The 23,648-nt window shown below is 45.9% G+C and overlaps 1 protein-coding gene across 1 annotated transcript in view; it reads right to left on the bottom strand.

The window, feature by feature from the left end:
- LOC121491764 overlaps positions 1-23,648 on the bottom strand; it is a 123,349-nt gene that overhangs the window by 60,145 nt on the left and 39,556 nt on the right. The window contains exon 2 of the mRNA XM_041756943.1: positions 7,308-7,409. Coding sequence (XP_041612877.1) covers positions 7,308-7,409 — 102 coding nt within the window. The remainder of the gene's footprint in view (positions 1-7,307; positions 7,410-23,648) is intronic.

Raw genomic sequence — 23,648 nt, 5'->3', positions numbered from 1 at the left:
TCAGCAGCGCCCCGCAAGGGCTGGTGGCCAGGATGGTGGCTGAGCTCCCGGGGAGGGCATGCGCGCTTGCCCGTCACTTCCGGGACGCCAGCCACCTAGATCACCTGCCGTGCGTCTTCTGTGTGACATCTTCAGACCACACTGACAGGACACGCAGACCTCTCTGAATGGGTGGTCCGACTTGTCAGGAGAGAACTGTTTTCCTCACTCCACATGGTGCCAAGACTAAGCCATGCGCGCTTCCAGCCAGTCTCTTCGGGAAGGCTTCTGGATCCCGGGGTCCCAGCTTTTATGTGGAGCCTCCCTCCTCAGCACTTGGCCTCGTGCTCGGTGGTGCATAAGGTAATGTGCGGCCGATGGCGTCTCAGATTGGATGAAACACAAGTCATCAAGCCCCAGCAGCCCACACAGGGGCAGAGGGGCCCTGCTGGTGCTCGAAGGAGGCACAGTGCCCGATGCACCAGGCACTCAGGACTGGATCCAAGGAAAGGAGCAACAGGCCCCCCCATCTAGGCCTCTTGGCCAGCATGAGCCTCTGAGCTCAGGGGCTGTGCAGCCCCACAGCCCATCGAGAAACCTTTTCTTTGCCAGTTTCTCCAGACAGGCCAGTGTTTAGAAACCTTGACAGTTTTCCCTACAAACAGCCCGGATGGTTGAAGGTTGATAAGCCCCTCCTAACAACTGCCCTATACAGAAAAGCCAAGGAAGCACAACGGTCAAGGAGAGCAAGAGGGAGGAGCAGTGTTTGAACTTGGAAACCAGCGCCCATGCTGCTTTCTCCCACCCGATTCTCCTTCAGTTGCCTGCTTGGCATTTTCTGGATAGATGATGCCTGGCTCCTTTCATCTGTCGATAGCCCCGAGGGAAATACTCAGCCCAGAGCTCCTTGTCCTCAGGGCTAGATCATCCCCCCTCATGGCTTTCTAGGTCCATAGTTTGTCATTCCTGGTTATCACCTCCCAACTCCCTGGGCGAAGGTCCTTCCTGGCCCGAGGCAGGGGCTGAACCCTCCTGTTGTACACAGAGGCATCCTTTGGCCTGAAGGCCAGCCACAGTGAAGACCAAAGCAGGTACTAGGGCCTCACACAGTAAGGGGGGCAGGTGCACCTGGGGTGAGGGAGGGACCAGGGCAGGGATGTCCACTGTAGGCTGACAAAGTAGAAGTAAGCATATGTGAAAAAGGGCTTATATTTTCTTTTTTTATTATTATTACTTATTCATGAGAGATACAGAGAGCAAGAGAGAGGCAGAGAGAGAGGCAGAGACACAGGCAGAGGGAGAAGCAGGCTCCATGCAGGGAGCCTGACTTGGGACTCGATCCCAAGTCTCCAGGATCATGCCCTGGGCTGAAGGTGGCATTAAACTGCTGAGCCACCTGGGCTGCCCGGGCTTATATTTTCTAGTTTAACCTAAACCACATCATGAGTGAAAGTTATTAAAAAAAAAAAAAAAAAAGACATAGGCCCAGAGTGGAGCCACTTGTGCTAAACCCACATCACCAAACCAAGACTTGATACCTAACCTAACTGCAGTTTTGCAGGAATATAATCTTAACTGGTCAGTCTGGAATTTCCTGGTCAGCACAAGTAAGTCAGTCTGCCTAATGAACCCTTTCTGTCCCCCAAAAGAAGGTCACCTAGCCCCAAATAATCCCCCCCTTTTTTTTTTCATTTATGACTTACTTGTCCCACCCCCCTCTCTGCCTTCAGAAATCTTTCCTTTTCTCTAGCTCTTTGGGACTCCTTTCTATTTGCTAGATGGGACGCTGTCTGATTCATGAGTCATTGAATAAAACCAATTACACCTTCAAATGTACTCAGTTGGATTGTTGTTATTTAATAAGGGTATAAAATGAAACTGGGAGTCTGGTCTGGGTGAAAAGGACACTGGGTTGAGATCCAAAGATCTGCATCCAAACTCTGCTGTCTGGCTGTGTGACTTTGGACGGACTGCTTCAACAGATCTCAGTTTCCCCATCTATAAAAAGGGAGTTATTATCGCAATGTTAGCATTGCAGGAGGTGTGAATGGAATAATGTGTGCTTTAAAACCCACATTGTAGGCATTAAAGCATTACACAAATACTTACCCTAGGCCTGGGAGGGAAGAGAGGGAGGTACTATGTTTTGCGTAATGTTTTTCAAAGAGCAGGTTGTGAGCCATCAGCAGATTGTGAAAAAAATTTAGTGAGCCCTGATCAACATTTTAAAAAATGAATATAATAGAAAATATCAACCTATAACCCAAGTACTAAGGGTAGGTATTTTGTCTTTGACTAAGTTGTACGTGTGCATGTATGTGTGTGTGTTAGGACGTGTGTGGTGCTGTACAAGACAGTTTTTACATCACCACGCACGTACGAACACTTTATTTTCTGTGGTAAATAAAGAAACTAGAAATAAAGGGAGCTGTTTTTGCCTTGCTGTATTTTTTAACTGCAGCATTTTCACATTCCAAGAGTGGGAGAAGAATTCATCTAGGCAAAGAATTTATGTTTTGTTTGGGAAAACAGTCTAACGGGCTCTTTGGTTATGCAAAGGTAGGAGGCCAGGTTGAGGCGGCCAAACTGCACGATAAAGTCAATATTCTGTTTCCTTTGGTGGTCCTAGAAGAGGCAATGGGGGCGCCTAAGGTTTCAGAGGTAAGGGGGTTTGGGCAGGGCCCGAGGAGGGAGACGTTGAGTAAAGGCCTCCCGTGACACTGTGATGGAGCACTGGGGCTGCCTGTATTGTGCTCAGTGAGGTCTCCTTGCCTGCATGTTAAGCCCTTACCAGGTCTTCAAACCTTGACTGGAATTGATTAGGCATCTTAGCCTAGTTCTCTCCAGACAGCACTGCTTCAGGAATGATGGGCAGGTCCCTGTCTGGAACCAAAGTGTGGGCATTGCATAGAACCCATGTTCGGGGAACTGGAAAGATCCAGAAGTCAGGAGCAGTATGGAGTGAGAGGAGACAAACCAGGACGGTGAACACACATCCAGGAATTCTTGGTAATATTTGAGAGGGAATCCCTCTGGCCTGAGTATTTTTCTCTAATATTTAAGTAAAGGATAATGCTGGAAGCTTAGAAAATATGGGGGCGCCAACCAAGTTAAGGACTAAGAGGCTCAGCCACAGTTGAAAATTAGAAAGGCACTAACCTGTAGCTTCAAGCAAGGCTCAGCGGGACTATGACCAGAGCCATTATTACCACCACCTTCTATCACAGCACTTTGGTTCATGACCCTGGTAGGAAGGATAATGACTCTCCAAAAATATCCGCATCCTAATACCCAGAACCTGTGATATGTTAGGGTACATGGCAAAAGGGAATTAAGGATACTGGTATAATTAAAGTTGCTAAATAGCTGAACTTAAAATAGGGAGATCTTGTGTGCCTAAATGCCATCATTAGAGTCCTTAAATCTGGGACCAGGAAGAAGAATGAGTCTCAAAGTGATACAATGAGAAAAAAAACTTGATTAGCCACTGCTAGCTTTGAGGATGGAAGGTGGCCATGAGCCAAGGAATGAGGGCAGCCTCTAGAAGCTTCAGTAGACCAGCCTCCAGTCCAGTGAGGTTCTGACCTCCAGAATTGTTAGGTAATCAGTTTTTGTTAAGACTTCAGTTTTAAGAGAAGTTTTAGGTTCACAGCAAAATTAATGGGAAAGAATAGAGACTTCCCACGTACCCCTGCCCATTACCAGCATTGCCCACCGGAGTAATTCTTTCACATTAGAATTCTCTCTTGGTGTTGTACATTCTACAGATTTTGACAAACGTATCATGACATATACCCGTCATTATAGTACCATAGAGACTATTTTCACCGCCCTAAAAATCAACTGTGCCCCTCCTGTTCACCACCTTCCCAACCCTTGGCAACCACTGATCTTTTTACTGCCCCCCCCCCCAGTTTTGCCTTTTCTACAGCATCTTATAGTCAGAATTATATAGTACGTAGCCTTTCCTGACAACTTCATTTCATAATATGTATTTAAGTTTCTTCCATGTCTCTTCTCGGCTTGCTAGCTCATTTCTTTTTAATGCTGACTAACATTCCATTGACTGGATGTACCACAGTTTATCGATCCATTCACCTACTAAAAGGCATTGTGGTTGCTTCCAACTTTTGACAATTATGAGTAAAGCTGCTATAAACATCCACGTGCTGGTTTTTGTGCAGACGTAAATTTTCAGCTCATTTAGGTAAACACCGAGGAGACCACTGCTGGATCATAGGGTAAGAATACATTTCGTTTCGTAAGAAACGCCAAACTGTCTTTCCAAGTGGCTGTGCCATTCTGCATTCCCACCTGCAATGAAGAAGGGTTCCTGTAGCTCCACATCCTCACCAGCATTTAGTATTGCTGTGTTCTGGCTTTTGGTCATTCTAATAGGTGTGTGGTGATAGCACATTGTTTATCTTATTGTTGTTTAAATTAGTTTGTGTTGTTTTAAGTCACTAGACTTGTGGTTCTTTGTTATGGCAGCAATAGAAAACATCATGCAAGGAAATGACAAGGAACCAAGAGACAGGAGGCATGACCAGGAGCTACCACCAGCTCACTGTGTTTCCTGGGATGAATTACCTGATTCTTTTGGGTTTTAGACACCTTGAGACTAAACTAGGCTTGGTAATTCTTCCCCTAAGCTATAGCAGGAAGCAATGAGTCAATTTGGAATATAATGGCTACACTAACAACACCGGAAGCTCCCAGTGAGGAAAGCTGGAATGGCCTAGGGGGTGGTTTTGTGGTTCCATCAGTATTGGTGCTTTTTGTGAGTTCAGTCTCCTAGAGATGCCATCAGCCCAAGTCATGACTCAGCCAATGATGACTCCTCAAGACCTCAGTCCTGCCTAGAGGAGCAAGCAGGGGCAGGAGCTGACCTTGCTGGGGAGCTCAGGAAGGACGTGAGACAGGCATGGTGTGCACATGCACGAGGCTGGGCAACGCTTCCACCCAAACTTTCTTTCTAGAGTAGGAACTAGCCAAGGGTGAGGATTTGGCACAACTGCCCTTGAGTTCCCTGTAGACCACGCCCATGAAGATATTTAACTCCACAGGACTTAAGCCAGACAATCTCACAGGAAGCATCGTTTAATAATAATGACCTCCAGGTGTTCTCCACTCATGGTTGCTAATCCTTCCAAGAACCCTGCATTGGTATTCACCTTTGACACAGGTTCTAGAACTGGCATTAGGGCATGCAATTAGCAAAAGGTAGAGCCAGGGTATAAGCTCAGATCTGTCTGAGCACAAAGTAGCCTGCACCGTGTACACCCAGCTGGAAGGGAGCTTGAGGCCTGCCCCTCACTTTACAAATGAAGACAAGTGATCTGTCCGGGTTCACTCAGCTACTTAGAGCCGGGCAGGGTTAGGACTCAGTTTCTTGGCTCCCGGTCCATTGTTCTTTCTAATAACCTCTGGGGTTCATAGACTTCTTTTGGAATCTGATATCAACAGTGTATCCTCTCTCTTCCCCAAATGAACATCTATACACATTTATTTTCCCTACAGTTTGGGGGTGAGTTTGTGAACCCCCCCTCTAGCTACAGACCCCAAGTTCAGAGCCCCCGCACTATACCCTCTGCCTCTCTCACGTGTAGGGCCACGAATAGAGTGGGAATTCAAGGGTGATTGTGTATTAACCAGGCTTGTAAAGGAGAGGGTTCATTCTCCCTACAAGTTATACACTCTGCTTCATCTTTCACCCACTTTTAATTTTTTTATAACAGCTTGAAGGAGAGCAGATTTTGTCACCTCAAAATACGTCTCTCTGGCATAAGGATTATTTTGAGCAAAAGGCAAACAAAACCCAGCAGATTCAGGGAAAGTTCTTTACCTCCCCCTCAACTGCCTAAATTTACATTGGAAAGTGGGCCTGAACCAGAAGGAGAGCTATTACCAGAGATACTTTTTCACCTGAGAAACTTATCTGCATGACAGGGCAACCTTGGGTTACAAACATCTCCTCTCACCTTCCTGTGAGTGGCCTTCCTTCCCATTGTGTCCCCAGACCCCTACCCTTTTCCTTAGCTCAGGATGCTATATAAACCTCGAGGACCTTGTTGTCCTTTGGTGTCATATTTTTGAGGACTTCCACGTGTGTGAAATTTGTTTTTCTCCTGTCAATCTGTCTTATAGCAATTTAAGTATTAGACCTGCCAAAGAAACCAGAAGGAAAGAAGGGAAAAAATTTCCACCCTTACAAGCTTTGTTGAGACATAATTCACATACTGTGTAACAAGCTCTTTTGTCATTCCTGCCTTTTCCACAGTTCTGGAAAATGAGAACAATTCTACAACTCCATGCATCATGGGATTGCTAAGAAAAACTAGAAGCCAATTATATGTGGTAATTATTAGTGCTATTGCCAAATAGTCATTTCAGTTTTATCCCTTTCTAGACACATGTTAGATTATACTTCTTGGTGTTGGGAAGGAAAATTTTATTCTACTCTTCAAGATTCTTCTGGCTGCTCTAAGAATCAAATCGACATGAGCCACATTAACAGGAGAAAATAAAATTAATTATGTACATACAAGGAATCCATATAAACACATGAGAATCCAAAAACAGGTACCATTATGTAGATAGATATGCCAATCTGAGCTGAGGAGAAGGGGGTAGAGGTCTGAGGCTTCAAAGAGAAGGAAGAAAATTCACAGAAAGATGAAAAAGAGTAATATTTGGCACACACACACACACACAAAAAAAGTTTGCCGGGCCATACAGAAACAGTGGGACAGAGAGAAGAATTTTAACAGATTATGCTCATTTTCTCCCTGTCTACTACCCTTACTTCATATTACTCTGTGGTTATTACAGTGATAGCTCCCTTCCTGGAACAGGTCCTCTAGCTAAATTTCTTTAGGCACTCAGGGGGAGGGTCAGTTTCTTCCGAGTCTTTAGGGCCTTGATGATTCTCAGCTCAAAATAATTCACATGCCAAAGTGGCACATCTTAGGGTTATTTGTTCTGAAGTCCTACATTGGTGTCCTTGCGGTTGGGTGGAGCCACATGACCATTTACAGCCAATGATTTTCTTTGGCTAATAAATTTTGAGCAGAAGTGATTCATGGCACTTTTGGGCCAAATGTTTAATTTCTTTTTTTTTTTATTTTATTATTATTTTTTTTATGATAGGAACACAGTGAGAGAGAGAGGCAGAGACACAGGCAGAGAGAGAAGCAGGCTCCATGCACCGGGAGCCTGATGTGGGATTCGATCCCGGTCTCCAGGATCGCGCCCTGGGCCAAAGGCAGGCGCCAAACCACTGCGCCACCCAGGGATCCCCAAATGTTTAATTTCTGAGTGAGACCTACCATGACATGACCACTAGCAATGTTCTGAGTAGTGGCTGCTCCATTGCCCTGGGGTCTCAGAGTGAGGAGGCAAAAGGCATGGCAACAGAGTTCCTGATGCACCTGTAATGATAGAGAAATAAACCTTTGCTGTTTTAAGGTACCAGAATTTTTTCTTTTTCTTTATTTTTCTTTTTTCTTTCTTTTTTTTCTTTCTTTTTTTTTTTTTTTGCAGCAAAACCCAGCCTATCTTGACTTTGATAAAATTTGTGGATGTCCTTTATTTCTTTTTAAGATTTTGTTTATTTATTCATGAGAGTCACAGAGAGAGACAGAGACACAGGCAGAGGGAGAAGCAGGCTCCATGCAGGGAGCCTGACGTGGGACTTGATCCCGGGACCCTGGGACCACGCCCTGAGCCAAAGGCAGACGCTCAACCACTGAGCCACCCAGGCGTCCCTGTGGATGTGCTTTAAAAGCTACAGAACACTTATAAGGGATTGTCATTACCCCAATTGTACTCTTACTGCAGCTTTTCCTGACATTGCCAAAGTCTTCACATTGGAGCAATGTATATTCTGTCTAAATGGATAATTGCTCATCAATGTCCCAATGATCGACTGTAGGAACAGTCAAGGGGCTACATGCATGGTCCCCAGAGTGCAACTAAAAGAGAGATTCCTTTTGGATTCCTTTGGGAGTAGCAGCACAACTGATTAGCTGCTAACGAAATATCTTGATGTGAAGAAAAATTGAGCCCCCAAAGAGTTTTGGATAGTTGTGCTACTCATTCCTGTTAACTTGGCAAAGCCACTCTGCATGCTGTCAGTAGCTTGGCCGAAGTTGAAAGAGGCCATCCTAGACACAGTATTTGATACGCCATACTACAGAACCAGAGTAGCCAAACACAACAAATAGAGCGATAAAGAAAAAGAGTTTGGAGGTCAGATAGACCTCTTAGGTTCAAATCTCAATTTTGCCACTTACTGGCAGCATAATCTTGGGCACGTTACATAACCTGCAAGACCCCCCATTTCCTCACCGTCCACTCAACAGTGAACCCTGACTCACATTCTTCTACAGTTCCACATTGAACTTGGCTGCATATAATGACCAATGGGATGCAGCAAAAGTGATGCTAAGTCACAAGAAGGCTTGGTCTCTTGGAATACTAGCTCTGGAGAAGCCAGCGCTCGTAAGACATCCGACTGCCCTGATACTATGATGCTGTGAGGAAGCCCGACAGAGAGAGACTGTGGAGATACAGATACTTAGCCAGCCTCCAGCTGTCCTGTCATCTCAGCTGAGGCATCAGATACATGAGTAAAGAAGCCACCCTAGATATCCAATCTCAAGGACTCCAGCCCTAGCCACCATCTGATTGCACCCACATGTGAAAGTCAAAGACGGAACCACCCAGCTGAGCATCCCAGCCCCAGAAGCCTAAGCATATAATTATAGATAGTTATTTTAATCCACCAATGTTTAAGGGATGATTGTTACACAGCAATAGATAACCACAACGTCATCTGTGAAACAGGAATAATAATAATACCAAGTTTACATGGTTGCGTGAGAATAGAGAAAATGCATAAAATGCCTAACTCAATGCTTTTGCACTTTACAGCAGCTATTTGTAATAAAAAGGATATGTCTGGGGGGCTCCTGAGTGGCTCAGCCGGTTCAGCATCTGCCTTTGGCTCAGGTCATGATCTCAGGGTCCTGGGATCGAGTCCCACATGGGCTCCCTGCTGAGCGGAGAGTCTGCTTCTCCCTTTCTCTCTGCCCCTGCTCCTGCTCTCTTGCTCATGCATGCTCTCTCTCAACTAAATAAATAAAATCTTTTTAAAAACTATGATATGTCTGTATAATTGCACCCAAATGGAGCAATTTTTATAATTGAAAAATACTGTCCCCTACAGTGAGGACATTCTTGCAATACATACAGATGTGGCAAGGAAAGAAGGCAGGAACAGGGACACCTGCTTGAGCCCTAGAGCTACCGCAGGTCACAGCAGAGCAGAGGAACCATGGGACAGGATGCATTTGGAGCTGGAGGTCTGAGAACCTGGGAGAAGTCTCAGGCCCCAGGCCTGTGTTCCTTACACATCAATGATAACAAGAGGAGACTAACACAAGCAAGAAAACCAAAGCAATACTTATTTCCCTGTATTTGCTGTGAGCTATGACCACTTAAGCTTAAAGTTAGTTCTCTGACTTAATGAAAAAAGCCCTTGTATTCAAACTGAATCTTCTGTTGCTGTGTAACCGAAAAACAGAAATGAGAAATAACTACAGTGGGGCTGAAGTGGCTCAAGTTCAAAAATGCAGGAAGGTCTCTCAGCCTGCAAAGGGCTGTTCCAGATAAGGTTCACACTTCCAAATGTCAAGGAGACTGCTCAAGAGCTCCCCAGTGTGATTGTTCAGGGCTAAAAGTCACACTTAATTATGCTCTGAGCTCGAGAAATTCCAGGAGTAGCAGTTGCTTCTCTCAGGAATTAGGCTTGAAAGAAAGAAAAAAATGCTTTGTCCCATCAGCCACCTTACTAACAATTTCAATGCTGTTTGGAGAAATGACGACAAAGGATGGGAAGAGAGGAGAGGAAAGGAAGGGCTAGGAGTTGGCACCCCAACCTGTGAGGGGGACTGGATGGCTTGATGGGGAGAGGAACTACCCCCTTGAATTCCTTCCAGGTCTTTTGCCCACCTCTCTCACCACTGCAGGTGCCCTTCCCTGCAATTCATGCTCTGCCCTGTTAATTCCTCACTAAAGCTCTTTTTTTTTTAATTTAAGATTTTATTTCTTTATTCACGAGAGACACACAGAGAGAGGCAGAGACATAGGCAGAGGGAGAAGCAGGCTCCCTGTGGGGCGCCTGACGCAGGACTCGAACCCAGGGCCCCGGGATCAGGTCCTGAGCTGAAGGCAGATGCTCAACCACTGAGCCACCCCGGCGCCCCACTAAAGCTCTTCTTCGGATAAAATGTAACAGGTAAACTTCTGCTGGGGGACAGTGATTCATTTAAAATAAAGACATTTTCAAGTCCTGGGAGATCTCTGAGCAGAGAACAAAGCCTCAAAGCAAAGAACTCATTTCTCATCTTGATTGAAAGGCCACTGAGCAGACAGGAGAAGAATGTTTGCAGAGATGGGCCTTCGGTGTCCCTGAAATGACGGGGTCCTGTCCTACCCACAGAGAGCTGCTCTTCTCCTCACTTACTCTCTGGAATCAGACGGTGCCTCGTTCCATTCCTGCACTTGAATTTGTTAATGAAATAGCCCACTCCTCCAGGATTTTGCTTTTCTTTTTCCTGCTAAATCTGATTATTAAGGAGTGTTTTTAAATCTCCATCATAAAAAAAAAATAAAAAAATAAATCTCCATCATAAACGTAAATACAAACTTAAGTGATAAATTGCTAGTTGCTGTCATTATTCATTTAGATTAAGGTATATGAACGTATATTCTATATTAGCCTGATTTTTTCCCATTACTGTTTCCTTGTTCTTCATATTCCCCTATCCTGAGATTTTTGCTTTGATTCATTTGTTGCTTGGAGAGAAGCTCTTCTTTTGAATACATTCCTTAAATGGGGTGTGTGGGTGCTATACTCTCTTCTCTACATCATATCCACAAATAACTTTCACCCTGAGGGGTGAGACTTGTCAGGTGGGGTTGTAAGAATTCCTAGGCCAAGGTCATTTTCTTTCATTTGTCGTTAGATGCTATTCAGTCTTCTAGCTTCCAGTGTTGTAAATGAAAAGCCCAATGAACAGTCTGAGGCTCCTTTACAAGCTATTTGTTCTTTATTGCTTATTATTTATAAGCTTCTGGACAATTATTCCAGAGAATAAGTTCTCTTAATCCTGGGAGTTGAGGAGTTTTTACAGGATGTTACTAGATGTGTGTCCTTTTTGCTCAATCTCAGCCTGGAACTCAGTGAGCCCTTGGAAAATTCAAGTCTTTCTTAACGTCAGAGGCATTTTCTTGTATCATTTATCGTCTCCAGCAATTCCTTTTCTCCCTTATGAGCTCCTATTTCTCAGATTAGGTGTCCTAGATCTTATCACGGCAAAATAGGATGGCCATTCCGAAGCAAAAAATGTGGGGCAACCGGGTGGCTCAGATGGTTGAGTGTCTGACTCTTGATCTCAGATTGGGTCTTGATCTCAAGGTCAAGAGTTCAAGCCCTACACTGGGCTCCATGCTGGGCATGGAAACTGCTTTAAAAAAAAAAAAAAAAGGCAGAAAACGCAGTTAACAAGAGTACTTAACAGCACAGTCACGGAAACCAGAAAGCCTGGGAGTGGATACCAGCTCTGCCTCAGCCGTGTGATCGTGGGATTCTACCTTAACTTTCCTGGGCCTCAGTTTCTTCAACTGTAATATGGGTTGAAGAACAATTGTACTTAATGCCTAGGTTTCGGTAACAAAGTACGTTAATATACGTAAGTTTTGATAAAAATACAATTACTGTTTTCCCTCATCTCTTTGTAGTCCGATGCTGTGGGTTGAGATATCCACTTGATATCCAGGCCATTAATTCATTTTTCCATTTTGCCCTTATGCTATTTTTACAATGAGCAATCGCTACTTGATAAAAATGACTAGAACGCTAAATTTTGAAGCATTTCCTTTAAATAGTTGTTTTAAACGACAGTGTGATGATTCCTGAGAGACCCTTTCCTAGACTCACCGGAGGAAACAGCATGGTCAGGGGCACCAGGGGATACTGTCTGGAAGGTTCAGGCAACAAATGAAAAGAGCTCTGCTGTTCGGACACAGTTTTGCTTCAGTCCTGGCCTTCGGGTCAGGTGGCAGGAAGGCCATTCTCTAGATACTTCCTTTCAGAGCCACCACTTCCCCCCAGCTGCAGAAGGCCAGGATGTAGCCCCATGCCTCTGTTTCCATTCTGCCTTGGTGGGAAAGGGCCAGGTGCCAGCTGAGGGGGGTAGGAGGCCATCCCCTGCTGAGATGACACGCTATCCCAGCTTTCCCTCTGGAACCACAGAGATCTTAGTGAAAAAGAAACAGCATGGTGTAAGAACACCAGACCGGGAGTCAGAAGTCTTGCTTTCAGCCACCAGGTCCATGACCGTAGACAAGCCACTGTGCCTCTCTGAGCCTCAGGAAAATAAAGGTAACAATCGTAACCATCTCACGGGGTTGTTGCTTTTTTTCTTTTCTTTTTTAAGGAGGACCCGATGTGATGATGTTATACAGAGCATTTTGCAAACTGTAAAGAACCATCATTATTCATCTTGGTAACTCGATCACGTTAGGCCTGTGAGTGGCACGGGATGGGGGAAAAACAGGGCCCCATACTCACTGGCAAATCTCATATTATGGGGAAATATTTGGAGATAATAACAATATCTCTCTGTTTTCTTGTCTCTTAACCACCACACCCCCCGGCCCCTTCTGTGGAATCTCAGCGTGTGGGTGTGGCTGCAGGTGCAAGCCCTGTAATCACAGCACTGAGGGGGCCTCCTTCCTGTTACCTTCTGCCCCGGCCCAGTGGGGCATGTGTGTGTGGGAAAGCCTTACTATGTAAGATCAGGGCAAAGGATTAAGTAACTGGCAAGGGTTTCTCTGCTGGCCCATGACTAACCCTTTAATTGAAAAGGAGGAGCCCCTGAATGACAACACCTGGGACATCTTCTCTGCCATTGTGTTCAATCTAGATGCTACCTGGGTGATCTCTCTGGAAGGGGAGGAAACTCCTCCATCACACAGGTGTGCTCCAGTCCTCAGGCCACAGAAACACACCCTCTCTCTGCAGCTCCTCAACCAGATGGCAACTCCCAGATGTCAGGGCCCAAGACCCAGAGGAAGCATGCCTGGGTTATCCCTTCCAGGGAGCTGTTTAGGGGAGGACTGAGTCAGGGATGGAGTTGGCACCACTGCCCGGTGGGTGATGGAACACATCTTTCCCTTTGATTTACTTTTCTTTGCATCAAAGAACCTGACCACTGGCCATTGTTATTATCTTGGGGTTTTTTGTTTGTTTGTTTTTTAAAGCATGGCTTTATGATTATTTCAAAATTATATGTATATAAGCATCTGTGAACATATCTCTCAACCTAAGATCTAATATATTAATAACAATATTAATATACTACTAATATAAATATAAATATTAATATATTAATAACTTGTGTTTCTCTCCATCCCTTTACTTTCATTTTGTATTTATAATTTCCTTGCTTTTTATTTATTTATTTTAAAGATTTTATTTATTCATGAAAGACAGAGAGAAAGGCAGAGACACAGGCAGAGGGAGAAGCAGGCTCCATGCAGGGAGCCCGACGTGGGACTCGATCCCGGGACTCCAGGATCATGCCCGGGGCTGAAGGCGGCGCTAAACCACTGGGCCACTGGGGCTGCCCAATTTCCTTCCTTTTTAAAAGTAGTTTAATGCTATGCTTAATTGCTGTTTAATCAATTACATTTAATGAAGGTAATGCTTAATTAGTATTTAGTTTTAGCTGTTTTTAAACTTTATAGAAAAGGTATTAGTTATATATCTTTTATATCACTCAGCATATTTAACCAAACTATATTGTCAGAACCGTTGCGTGCATTGGTAGTTCATTGTTTTCACTGTAAAATATCCCACTGTGAGAATATAGGAGTTTATCCATTTACCTCTCAGTGGGCAATTTGGATATTTCTGGGTTCATTTATGTTTGTTGATTTTTGGTATTATGTGTGGCACTGCTAAGAATAATCTTGTATGTGTATCCTGAGAATGTGATTCTTTTACAATATAGTTAGTATGGCCAAATTTATCAATCTTTTCTCTTTGGGGCTGGTGCTTTTTTATACTTTATTAAAGAAATGTTTCTTTTTTCCTTTAAAGATTTTAAGTAATCTCTACATCCAAGGTGGGGCTCAAATTCAACCCCACGATGAAGAGTCGCACGCTCCACTGACTGAGCCAGCCAGGCACTCCAAGAAACTGTCCTTTCTTTCGTGCAAGAAAGATAGCCATCTATCTTTTCTACCAAGATAAACGTACAAAGACATGGTTTGACACCATCCTTAATCCTTTCAGAGTAGATCTCGTGTGTGGTGTTAAATGGAGATCCGGTTTCATTTTTATCCATATGTATGTTTTTCTAGTTCCAGTTATTGAATTGTTCCTCTTTTCCCCGCTAATATGACATGGCTCTTCAAATTGTATTTCACACCGATTCTTCATAGGAGAACAACATTTTTCACTCGTAGTCTTAATAGAATATTATGTTGGCATATTACCTGTAAAACATTATGTCAATATATTACCTTTTTAAAAAACTGTTGAAAAAAAAAAACTGTTGAAAAGTTATCACTTCTGTAGGGTGTCTAGGTAGCTCAGCCGGTTAAGCATCTGCCTTCTGCTCCAATCATGATCTCAGGGTCTCAGGATAGAGCCCCACATCTGGCTCCCTGCACAGTGGGGAGCCTGCTTCTGCCTCTGCCTCTGCCGCTCCCTCTACTGCTCCCCGTTTGTGCTCTCTCACTCTTGCTCTCTTTCAAATCACAAATAAATAAAATCTTAAAAAGAAAAGTTATCACTTCCGTTAAATGGATTCCTCACTGGCTATGCTTCTGGTGTTTATCCTCCTCAGCTTTCTTCACAGCATCAGGCAAGCGCCTGATTGGTCCACCAAAGGCTGGAGCCAGGGAGAGGCTCTGCTATTGGTCAGCAGAGGACTCCCTGGGCTCATCTGGACTAACTTCAAACACCTGGGGGGAACCTGTTCTGGGGATGCTGGCCTGGGAATGGGTTGGCTTAGAATCAGTCTGAAAAGTAGGGCTCTGTCACGGGTTGGGTTGAATTGTGTTCCTTAAAAAGATATGTCTTAGCCTCTGAATCTGAGAATATGACCTTATCTGTTAATAAGGTCTTTGCAGATGTAATCAAGTTAAGATGAGGCCATATTGGATTAAAGTGAGCCTTAATCCAATGATTAGTATTCTGATAAAAGACGGGAATTTGAACACAGACACACAGGGGAGAAGGCCACGTGAAGATGGAGTTAGCGATTGGAGTGATGCATCTACAAGCCCAAGACTGCCAACAACCAAGAAGCTGGGAAGAGGCAAGGAAGGATCCTCTCCAGAGCCTTCCGTGAGACCACGGCCCTGCTGCCAACTTGATTTCTGACTTCTGGCCTTTACCAAATGATAGCAATGGTTGGTGTGGGCGGATAACAGGGATGGACAAATTTCAGATTTTCTTGCCCCTGAGGGTCCTGGCTCCACTCTCCTGGGTCTGTCCTAGACCCCTCCTCTGAGGGAAGAAGCCTGGCTCTGTCAGCCATTCTTGAGATAAAAATCAGCAGAAGAGAGGAAGGAATGGAAACAGCCAGGGGCAGGAGGGTCTGAGAGCCACTGGAGGGCAGAAGCACCGGCAGTAGGTGGGAGAAGGCAGGAAGGGAAGTGTGAAGCTCTCATGCTGCCACTGGAGAAATCAAAAGTATTCCTGAGGGCTATGGGTTCACTTAGTGATGAGAAATGCAAGTGAAAGAGGAGTTATTTTTAAATTGCTTTTGATTTCATGGTCTCTTGGCAGCATGGGAGCTCCAGCAGGAAACTGAGCCATGTGGACTGAGGCCCCATGAGCTTTCCTGCCTCCTCATCAAATGCTTTCTGCCCACCAGCTCTGCTAAGTGCTTGGCAGAAATATCTCCTCTCCTCCTCGCAGCAGCCTGTAAATAGAGGCTGATTTAAATGATAAAACTGAGGCTGGTGAGTCTTAGTTAAATTAGGCCAAGTTCAAAGAGCTTTGGAGTGTCTTCTGTCTGGCTCGGAACTAGAAGCAGGCAGGAGTCTCAGGGTGGCACCTGCAGCTGGCGGCCAACCCCGCAACTGGTGGGCACCCTCAGCGCAGCCTTGCCTTGTACGATAATAGAGCTTTGTTTCCCTCAAGGAGACCATGTGAGCACGTGTTTCTGACGTGAGGCCTAGCTAGGCAAGGGGACAGAGGCGGTGGCTACAGAATGGGCTCTGGAGCTAAACTGCCAGAGTTGCCCCCAGCTATGGCTCTTTCCAGCTGTAAGAGCACGTGAACTAACCCCCTGGGCCTTTGTTTCCTTCTCTGTAAAATGGGCACAACAGCTCCCAGCTCAGAGAGTCGCTGTGAGGATTAAATGGGTTAATACAGTAACACCCTGGGAACAGCCCCAGCACAAAGCAAACACTCAATAAAAGGTAGCTCTCGTGGTCACTAAAAATATGATGCCGTCATCAGATCTGACAAGACCTTGGCTACAAAAAATGTAAGTCATGGAGAAGAAGAGTGTAATGGTAGGTTTCAGGCAGTGTAAGGATTGAGGTCTTGAGGCAGGGTCAAGATGGTGGAGCAGGAAGGTCCTGAGCTCACCTCCTCCCACAGACACTAGAAGCACGACCACACATGGAATAGCTACCTCTGGGAATGAACGGATTCCACACAACGGAGGAGACAAAGAAAAAGCCACATTGGGTGGGGTAGGAGGGGTACAGGGGTCCATCAGGATCTGCACCCCTGACGTTGCAACCCACAAGCAGGAGGGGTACCCAACAGCAGAGTCCCTCCCTGAGTAATGATGTGTCCGAGCCCCACATCAGGCTCCCCTGCCCAGGGGACCCGCTCCAGGAAGAGGAGCCCCCCGTATAGTCTGGCTTTGAACAACAACAGGGCTTACGTCTGGGAGAGCCAGAGTACAGTGGGCAATCAGACTCCTTTCTTGAAGGGCACACACAGCCTCACCCACGGAGAGTGCCGGCTCAATGGTGGCAGTTTGTAAAGCATGTGGGTTATACATGAAGATTTATTTACTAATTTTATGGCATGTGCTGGAGAAGTAGGGATCTGTTGGCACATTCTCTGGGGACAGAAGCACTGGTGGGCACCAGTTTGTTTTTCACTCCCTTTCTACCTAGCCAGACCAGCACGGGAGGGAGCCAGCTCCAACACCATCCATCTACCTTGCTAGCACCACTCACCCCACTCTAGGGCAAGGGAAGCTAGCCCTGCACACTAGAGCACCTGCAATAGTTGCAGCCACCAGGCCTGTCACCAGCTGCACTGAAGGCCTGTCCCACCCACCAGCCTGCCGGTAGCAGTCATAACCAATCCTTGCAGACAGCTGAACTGCGGGGCTACCCCTTGCACGGGCCAGTTGACGCCAATCTTGGCCCAGTGACAATAGGAAGATGCATGCAGCCCACACAGGAGATACCCCTAGGGCCCCCTGCTCCATTGATAAAGGGGGGTTTCCACTACTGGGAATCACAGGACACCTTCTACATAAAGCTAGTCCTTCAAGACAGGGACATAAGTGATCTACCTAATACATAGAAACAACCAGAGTTGGGCAAAATAGGGAGAGAGAGGAATGTAGTCCAAAAAAAAAAGACTAAGACAAAACCTCAGAAAAATAACTAAATGAAATGGAGATAAACAATCTACTAGATGGGGCGCCTCGGTGGCTCAGCGGTTGAGCGTCTGCCTTCAGCTCAGGGTGTGATCCCAGGATCGGGGATCAAGTCCTGCATTGGGCTCCCCGCAGGGAACCTGCTTCTCCCTCTGCCTGTGTCTCTGCCTCTCTCTCTCTCTCTCTAATGAATAAATAAATAAATCTTTTTTAAAAAAAAATCTAAATAAAGACTTCAAAGTAATCGACATAAAGATACTATAGAACTTGGGAGAAGAATAGATGAACACAGTGAGAACTTCAACAGACATAGAAAAAAAAAACAATCAGAGCTAAAGGAAACAATAACTGAAATGAAAAATATACTAGAGGGACCCAACAGCACTGTAGATGATTATGGAAAAAAAAAAAAGATCAGCAATCTGGAAGACAGAGTAATGACAAAGATCACATATAATCACATATATATTTCTTATTATAAATCACAACATCACAGACTACGTGAGCCTCACCTATAAAATGGGGGGTAATAGAGCCTACCCTACCAAGCTCTTGTGAGGATTACAGGGATAGTCCTTGGGAAAACATCTACCAGGGCACCTGACATGCAGCACACTTCAGTAAAAGCCAGTTGAGTCAGATTCCTAACCAGGCTGTTGCTTCTTCGTTTCCTTATCTGTACAATGAAGATAATGTAACAGTACCACCTCCCGATCTTAATGCAAGGAGTCAGAGTTTTTGTTTTAAGATTTTATTTATTCATGAGAGACAGAGAGGCAGAGGCACAGGCAGAGGGAGAAGCAGGTTCCATGCAGGGAGCCCCACGTGGGACTCGATCCCGGGTCTCCAGGGTCAGGCCCTGGGCTGAAGGCAGCGCTAAACCGCTGCGCCACCGGGGCTGCCAGGAGTCAGAGTTTTGGTAGCTCTCTGGTCACTAGATAAAAATTCTCTCAAACTAATCCCAGAGATCATTCCTACAAGCACTACCCAAGCGTGGGACTTCCTCCCTGCTCTTTGTAAGCACCTGGCTAGGAAAGACCAGAGACTGGCCCACAGCCTCCCTACAGGTCGGTGTCGGAGGCCCTATCAGTGCTCCAGGACTTCCTGGGGACGAGGCCTGCCTCCTCCTGAGGCAGCTGGTCCACTCAACCCCCCAAGAAAACCTGCACCTATAGAGGACTTTGTTTTATGACTGCCCCATAGATAAACACACGGGCTTTTTTTGTTTTATGGGTTTCACAGCTAATGATTATTGGCAACACAGGATGGTAAAAACGGCAAACCTGGGAAAGTTACAAAATCCTGCCAGGCTGGTCCCTGATCTTCTGGGAATAGGAAGCGTCACTCCTGAAAGACAGGGCTTTTGCGCTGAATATGGGACTCCGACACAATGAAGCGAGGCACCAACGGAGAGATTTCAGCCAGTGCCAGTGGCCTGTAAGGAAAGCCAGAGGGGAGACAGGTGGCCTCCTGTGAGTGAATTTTACTGCTACAGAGATGCCCAAATCCCTTCAGGTCCCCACTGAAGACAGTCCAGGCAACTGGTGATCTCGGGTGGCCTGGGCTGTCTTCCGGGGAGGGTGGGCTGGACGCAGAAGGAAGACTGGTCAGCCTGGCCTAGGGACAACAGAGGGGAAAACTGAGCTAAGAAGGACTTCACCAAAAGTGTGTTACCTGAAATACTCGCAAAGATGAGTCATGAAAAGAAAGCAGAAAAAGCAGTGAGATGTGTTACCAGGTTCTCTTTTCTGTTCCACAGGCAGGGAGAAGTTGTGGCCGGCGATGCCAATGGAGGGAGCACAGTCTGCTTGAGCAATCTGCACTCCTCCGCTGCACTTGCAGCCACTGGCAGGGGTTCGGAGGGGAAACCGAAACTGTGCACAAGTAGGAAAGCCCCTGCAGGAAGCCAGCCGTTGGTCCCGCTTACTGGTTACCAGGGCAACCAGCAGATGCTCTTCTCCCCTGAGAGGGGGTGGAGGCCCAAATAGCCGCTGCCCTGTTGGTCCAAATAAGAGGACCTCATCTATGACAGCATCAAACAACAGCACTTCCTGTGCATTTCCATCTCACTTAATCCACCTCTTGAGGGAGTCAGGTCCAGGGTGATTATTTGACAGTTGAAGAAACTGAGGCCTTGTGACACTAAGTAACTTGTCTAAATTTACATAACTCAGAAGTAGATCAGATCCAACCTGAGTCTTTTAAAAAAATTTTTTTTAGATTTTATTTATTTATTTGAGAGAGAGAGAGCTTGAGCAGGGAGAGGGGCAGAGGGGGAAGCAGACTCCCCACTGAGCAAGGAACCTCAATGTGGGGCTCCATCCCAAGACCTGAGATCATGACCTGAGCTGAAGGCAGATGCCTAGCCAACTGAGCCACCCAGGAGCCCCTCAACATGAGTCTTTAAACCGTAAATCCAGGGTATATCCCCCTACACAGCCTGTCTGTCATATCATCGGCATGTGGTCTTGTCAGGCGCCGTCACATCTCTGAGTGCATGCAAGCCACGTGAGACACGCCAGGCATGGCTTATTCCCCTCTCCTTCACATCACACATGAGAACTGGCAGTGCTGGGTGGGGCTAGCAACAGCCTTGCTGTGTGGTTAGCCAACACTCTGACTAGACTCGAATCCAGCACTTTTCCCATGACACCCAAAGCTGGCTGCTTTCCCCTCATCACATCTGGAAAAAATGACTCAGGTGACAGTGGGCTACTCGTGTCACGCTCATATATGGAAGGTGCCACGTTGTTTATGAAGCACTTCAAAGCAGGGCATCTGCTCTGGCTTTCCCCCGGGTCTTTATTAAGTAAAGGTCATGATGTTTGTTGAAATTTGAGTGCAGGGGTGCCTGGCTCACAGGAAAGGTCAAGATAAGGTTGATTTCTGGAGGCCTCTCTACAGATAAGCATGAATCACACCCAGCCCTTTGCTGGATAATAAGACTAAGAAGCTCCAGCTCCTCACTTCCTATCTGGCTTCTGTGAGCTCTGGGTCTGACTGGGCTGCAGAACATGCCAACCACTGAAGAAAGGCAGGAATAGAAAGGTTCAGGCCCAAGAATGATTTCCGGTTTCCTTTGGAATGGCACCTTTTCTGGCTATAAAGAGAAGTTTCTGATCCTAATTCCACAGAAGACCCACAACTGTTCCTCATTCTCCATGGCTCTTGATTCCAGATCCAAGGCCCTGATGGGGCCTGAGGACCCTTGCCTGGTCAGCGCACTAAGATCTGCTCAGGTATTTGGCCTCTTTCTCCGCCCAGAACAAAGAAGTCAGCAAGAGCCACAGCGGCCTCTCCAAGGCAGCAGTAAGGAGTATCGCTCCTAAGGCAACCCCTTCCTGCCCGCCTCTGTCCCAGCAGGTGCTATTTGGAGAGGTGGTAGCAGGTAAGGTGGTAGGAAGCTGGGTTGAAACTTTAATTGGCCTTGACTCACCCATTGCTCCTGCCTTTCTTGAGTGGTTCAAAAGTTCTGAGAAGCCCCAAGTAGGTGAGAAAAGTGGCAGCCTTTGGCCTTCTCTGCTAGGAGACTGGCCCTACCAGAAAGGGGCAGTCTCACTATCTGTCATTCTGTGGCCAGCAAAGAAGAGAGGGAAGGATTTCCTCCTCTCTCGAGGGAGTAAGCAGGCCCGGGGATTGCTTTTGGTGGGGGCGTGAAGTGGCCCCTGCCAGGTGGAGGCCTGTGGGTACGAGTCACTTCTCTGAGGCAGACGGAAATTACTCTCCTCTGCCTGCTCTCTCTCCTCCCCAGTCAGTGGAGCCTGGCTTCGGGTGGGCTGAGGAGGGGAGGAGGGCCATGTCCTCTTCCTGTGGCCTGGCAGTCACCAAGACACTAGTCTCGTGTGCTACAGAGGGAGAATCACGGCAGGAAGATGAGAAGGTCGGAGTAGAGGAGACTTGGAGAGTTTGTACCAGGCTGTGTCCCAGACACTCTCAGAAAATCCCAGGGAAGGAGACTCTAGGTTGGGTGTAGGAAGGAAGTTTCATTTCATTTTAGAGAGAGGGAGTTTCAACAGAGGTTCCTGGCATATCACAACAGATTCATTCCGCAGATGAAAAAAATGAGAGTTGGAGGACCTGAGAGAAAAAGAGAGAGAGATGGACAGACTGTGAGCAGTTCCACTGCCCGAGGGGCAGGTACCGTTCTCTGATAGTAGCAAGAGCCCGGAAGACCCTGGATCTTGTGAGCTCTCAAGAGCTGCACCTGCTTAGACATCAGGGAAGGGTGGTATAAATGAGGCCAGAGCAGCGACCTCCTTGTAGCCCATACTCCTTAAAGTCATCAAACAATGATTTAAAAAAAAAAAAAAAAAAAAGGCCAAAAGTTAATCAGAGGCAACTAATTATGGAAAATAGATTTGAAAAGTGCCAAGAGGAAAGAAACAGGATCCTAGAATGGAATGTTAGTTGTCTCTCCCCACACACACATCCAGAGCTGAATGAGAGAAGGTCAAAAAATAAGATCCCAAGAAGTGTCACCAATACCTCAGTTTGGCACGAGGAGGGCCGAGAGGCTACGCAGGCCATCAGGGAAAAGCCATAGCGAAATCCTGGAGAGAAGGAGTCCCTGGGCCCGTTGGGGTGCTGTGATAGAATGTCCTTTCACCTCCTGGTACAGGGAGGGTTCCTTTCACACAGGAGATTGATTTCTGGCTTTCTGGAGATAAAGGGGGGGAAGTCTGAGCATTCTTCTTGCACTGGCTGTTTCTTAAGTAACTTTAATTCAAAATAATCAATATGCCAAAAGTGGCACATTTGGGGATGCCCTGCCCCAGAACCCCATCAAGGAAACCAGCTGGGGCGGGAAGAGCAGCTGGACCTGCCTTTGAGCCAAATAGCCAAGGAACCAAAGAACCAAAGGTTGTGTGGCTGAACGCTAGCCATCTGCCCAGCATTGTGTGGAGACAGAGTCCAGAGTTTTGGTTCACTAGCTTAAGTCTTGTTCTGGAGGCAGTGCCCACACCCCATTAGGACAATACCAAAACCTCCCTTAAGGAAGTCCTTCCTCCATAATCCAGGGCACATGAAGAAGTCCCAAGAAAGATGACGCCCAGGGAAGATGAGCCACAAACAAGAATTACAAAGTCTATAAGTATAAGCAGACTATAAGCAAGACTAGGAACACTAAGGTAGTTTTTAGACCCTAAAATAAGAAGAATTTACATTTGAGGAACTAGAGACAATAGACAATCTAAAAAAGATTTTAAATTAAAATGTCTGTCAAACTCAAGAGAACTAAATGAATGAATAGCCACCATAAATAAGAACAGGTAATTATGAAATAAAAACAGGCAGATATTTCACAAAGTAGAAATATCAGAAACAAATAATGTAGTTATTAACTGGACAAAGCTCTATTTGTGTTTTACAGGTGTATGAGTGTTTTCTTATCCTCAAGCATTGACATGTACATTCTCAGAAAAAGTTTGGAAGAATATACATCAAGTTGTGAATAGAAATTAACTCCGAGAATGGGTAGGGGTATGTCTTTCCGTCTTTTTGGCCTATCTGCATCGCTTACCTATTTTTTATATATATAGTGAATATGTAATGTTTCTATCAAAACAAAAATCAACAAAATACACATTTTAATTTAACTTAATTTTTAAATTTTTAAAAAGATTTATTTATTTTAGAGGGAGAGTGCAAGAGCAGGAGAGGAGCAGAGGGAGAGGGAGAGAGAGACTCTCAAGCAGACCTCCCCACTGAGCACAGAGCCTGATGTGGGGCTTGACCCCATGATCCTGAGATCATGACCTGAGCTGAAATCAAGAGTCAGCCACTCAACCAACTGAGGTACCCAGGCACCCCAACACATTTTAATTTTAAAATGATGGGGGTGTTGGCAGGGCTTCTGGTTCAGCCTACGTCACTAAGTATAACATAATCATGAATTAAACCATGAGAAATTAATAAAATTTTATCACCTGAAAATAGTTAAATTTAGGGCAAACG

Source organism: Vulpes lagopus, chromosome 5, assembly GCF_018345385.1.
Source record: "Vulpes lagopus strain Blue_001 chromosome 5, ASM1834538v1, whole genome shotgun sequence".
Classification (NCBI taxonomy): Eukaryota; Metazoa; Chordata; class Mammalia; order Carnivora; family Canidae; genus Vulpes; species Vulpes lagopus.
The sequence above is the reverse complement of the archived record's forward strand: the minus strand, read 5'-3'. Positions and strand labels throughout refer to the sequence as shown.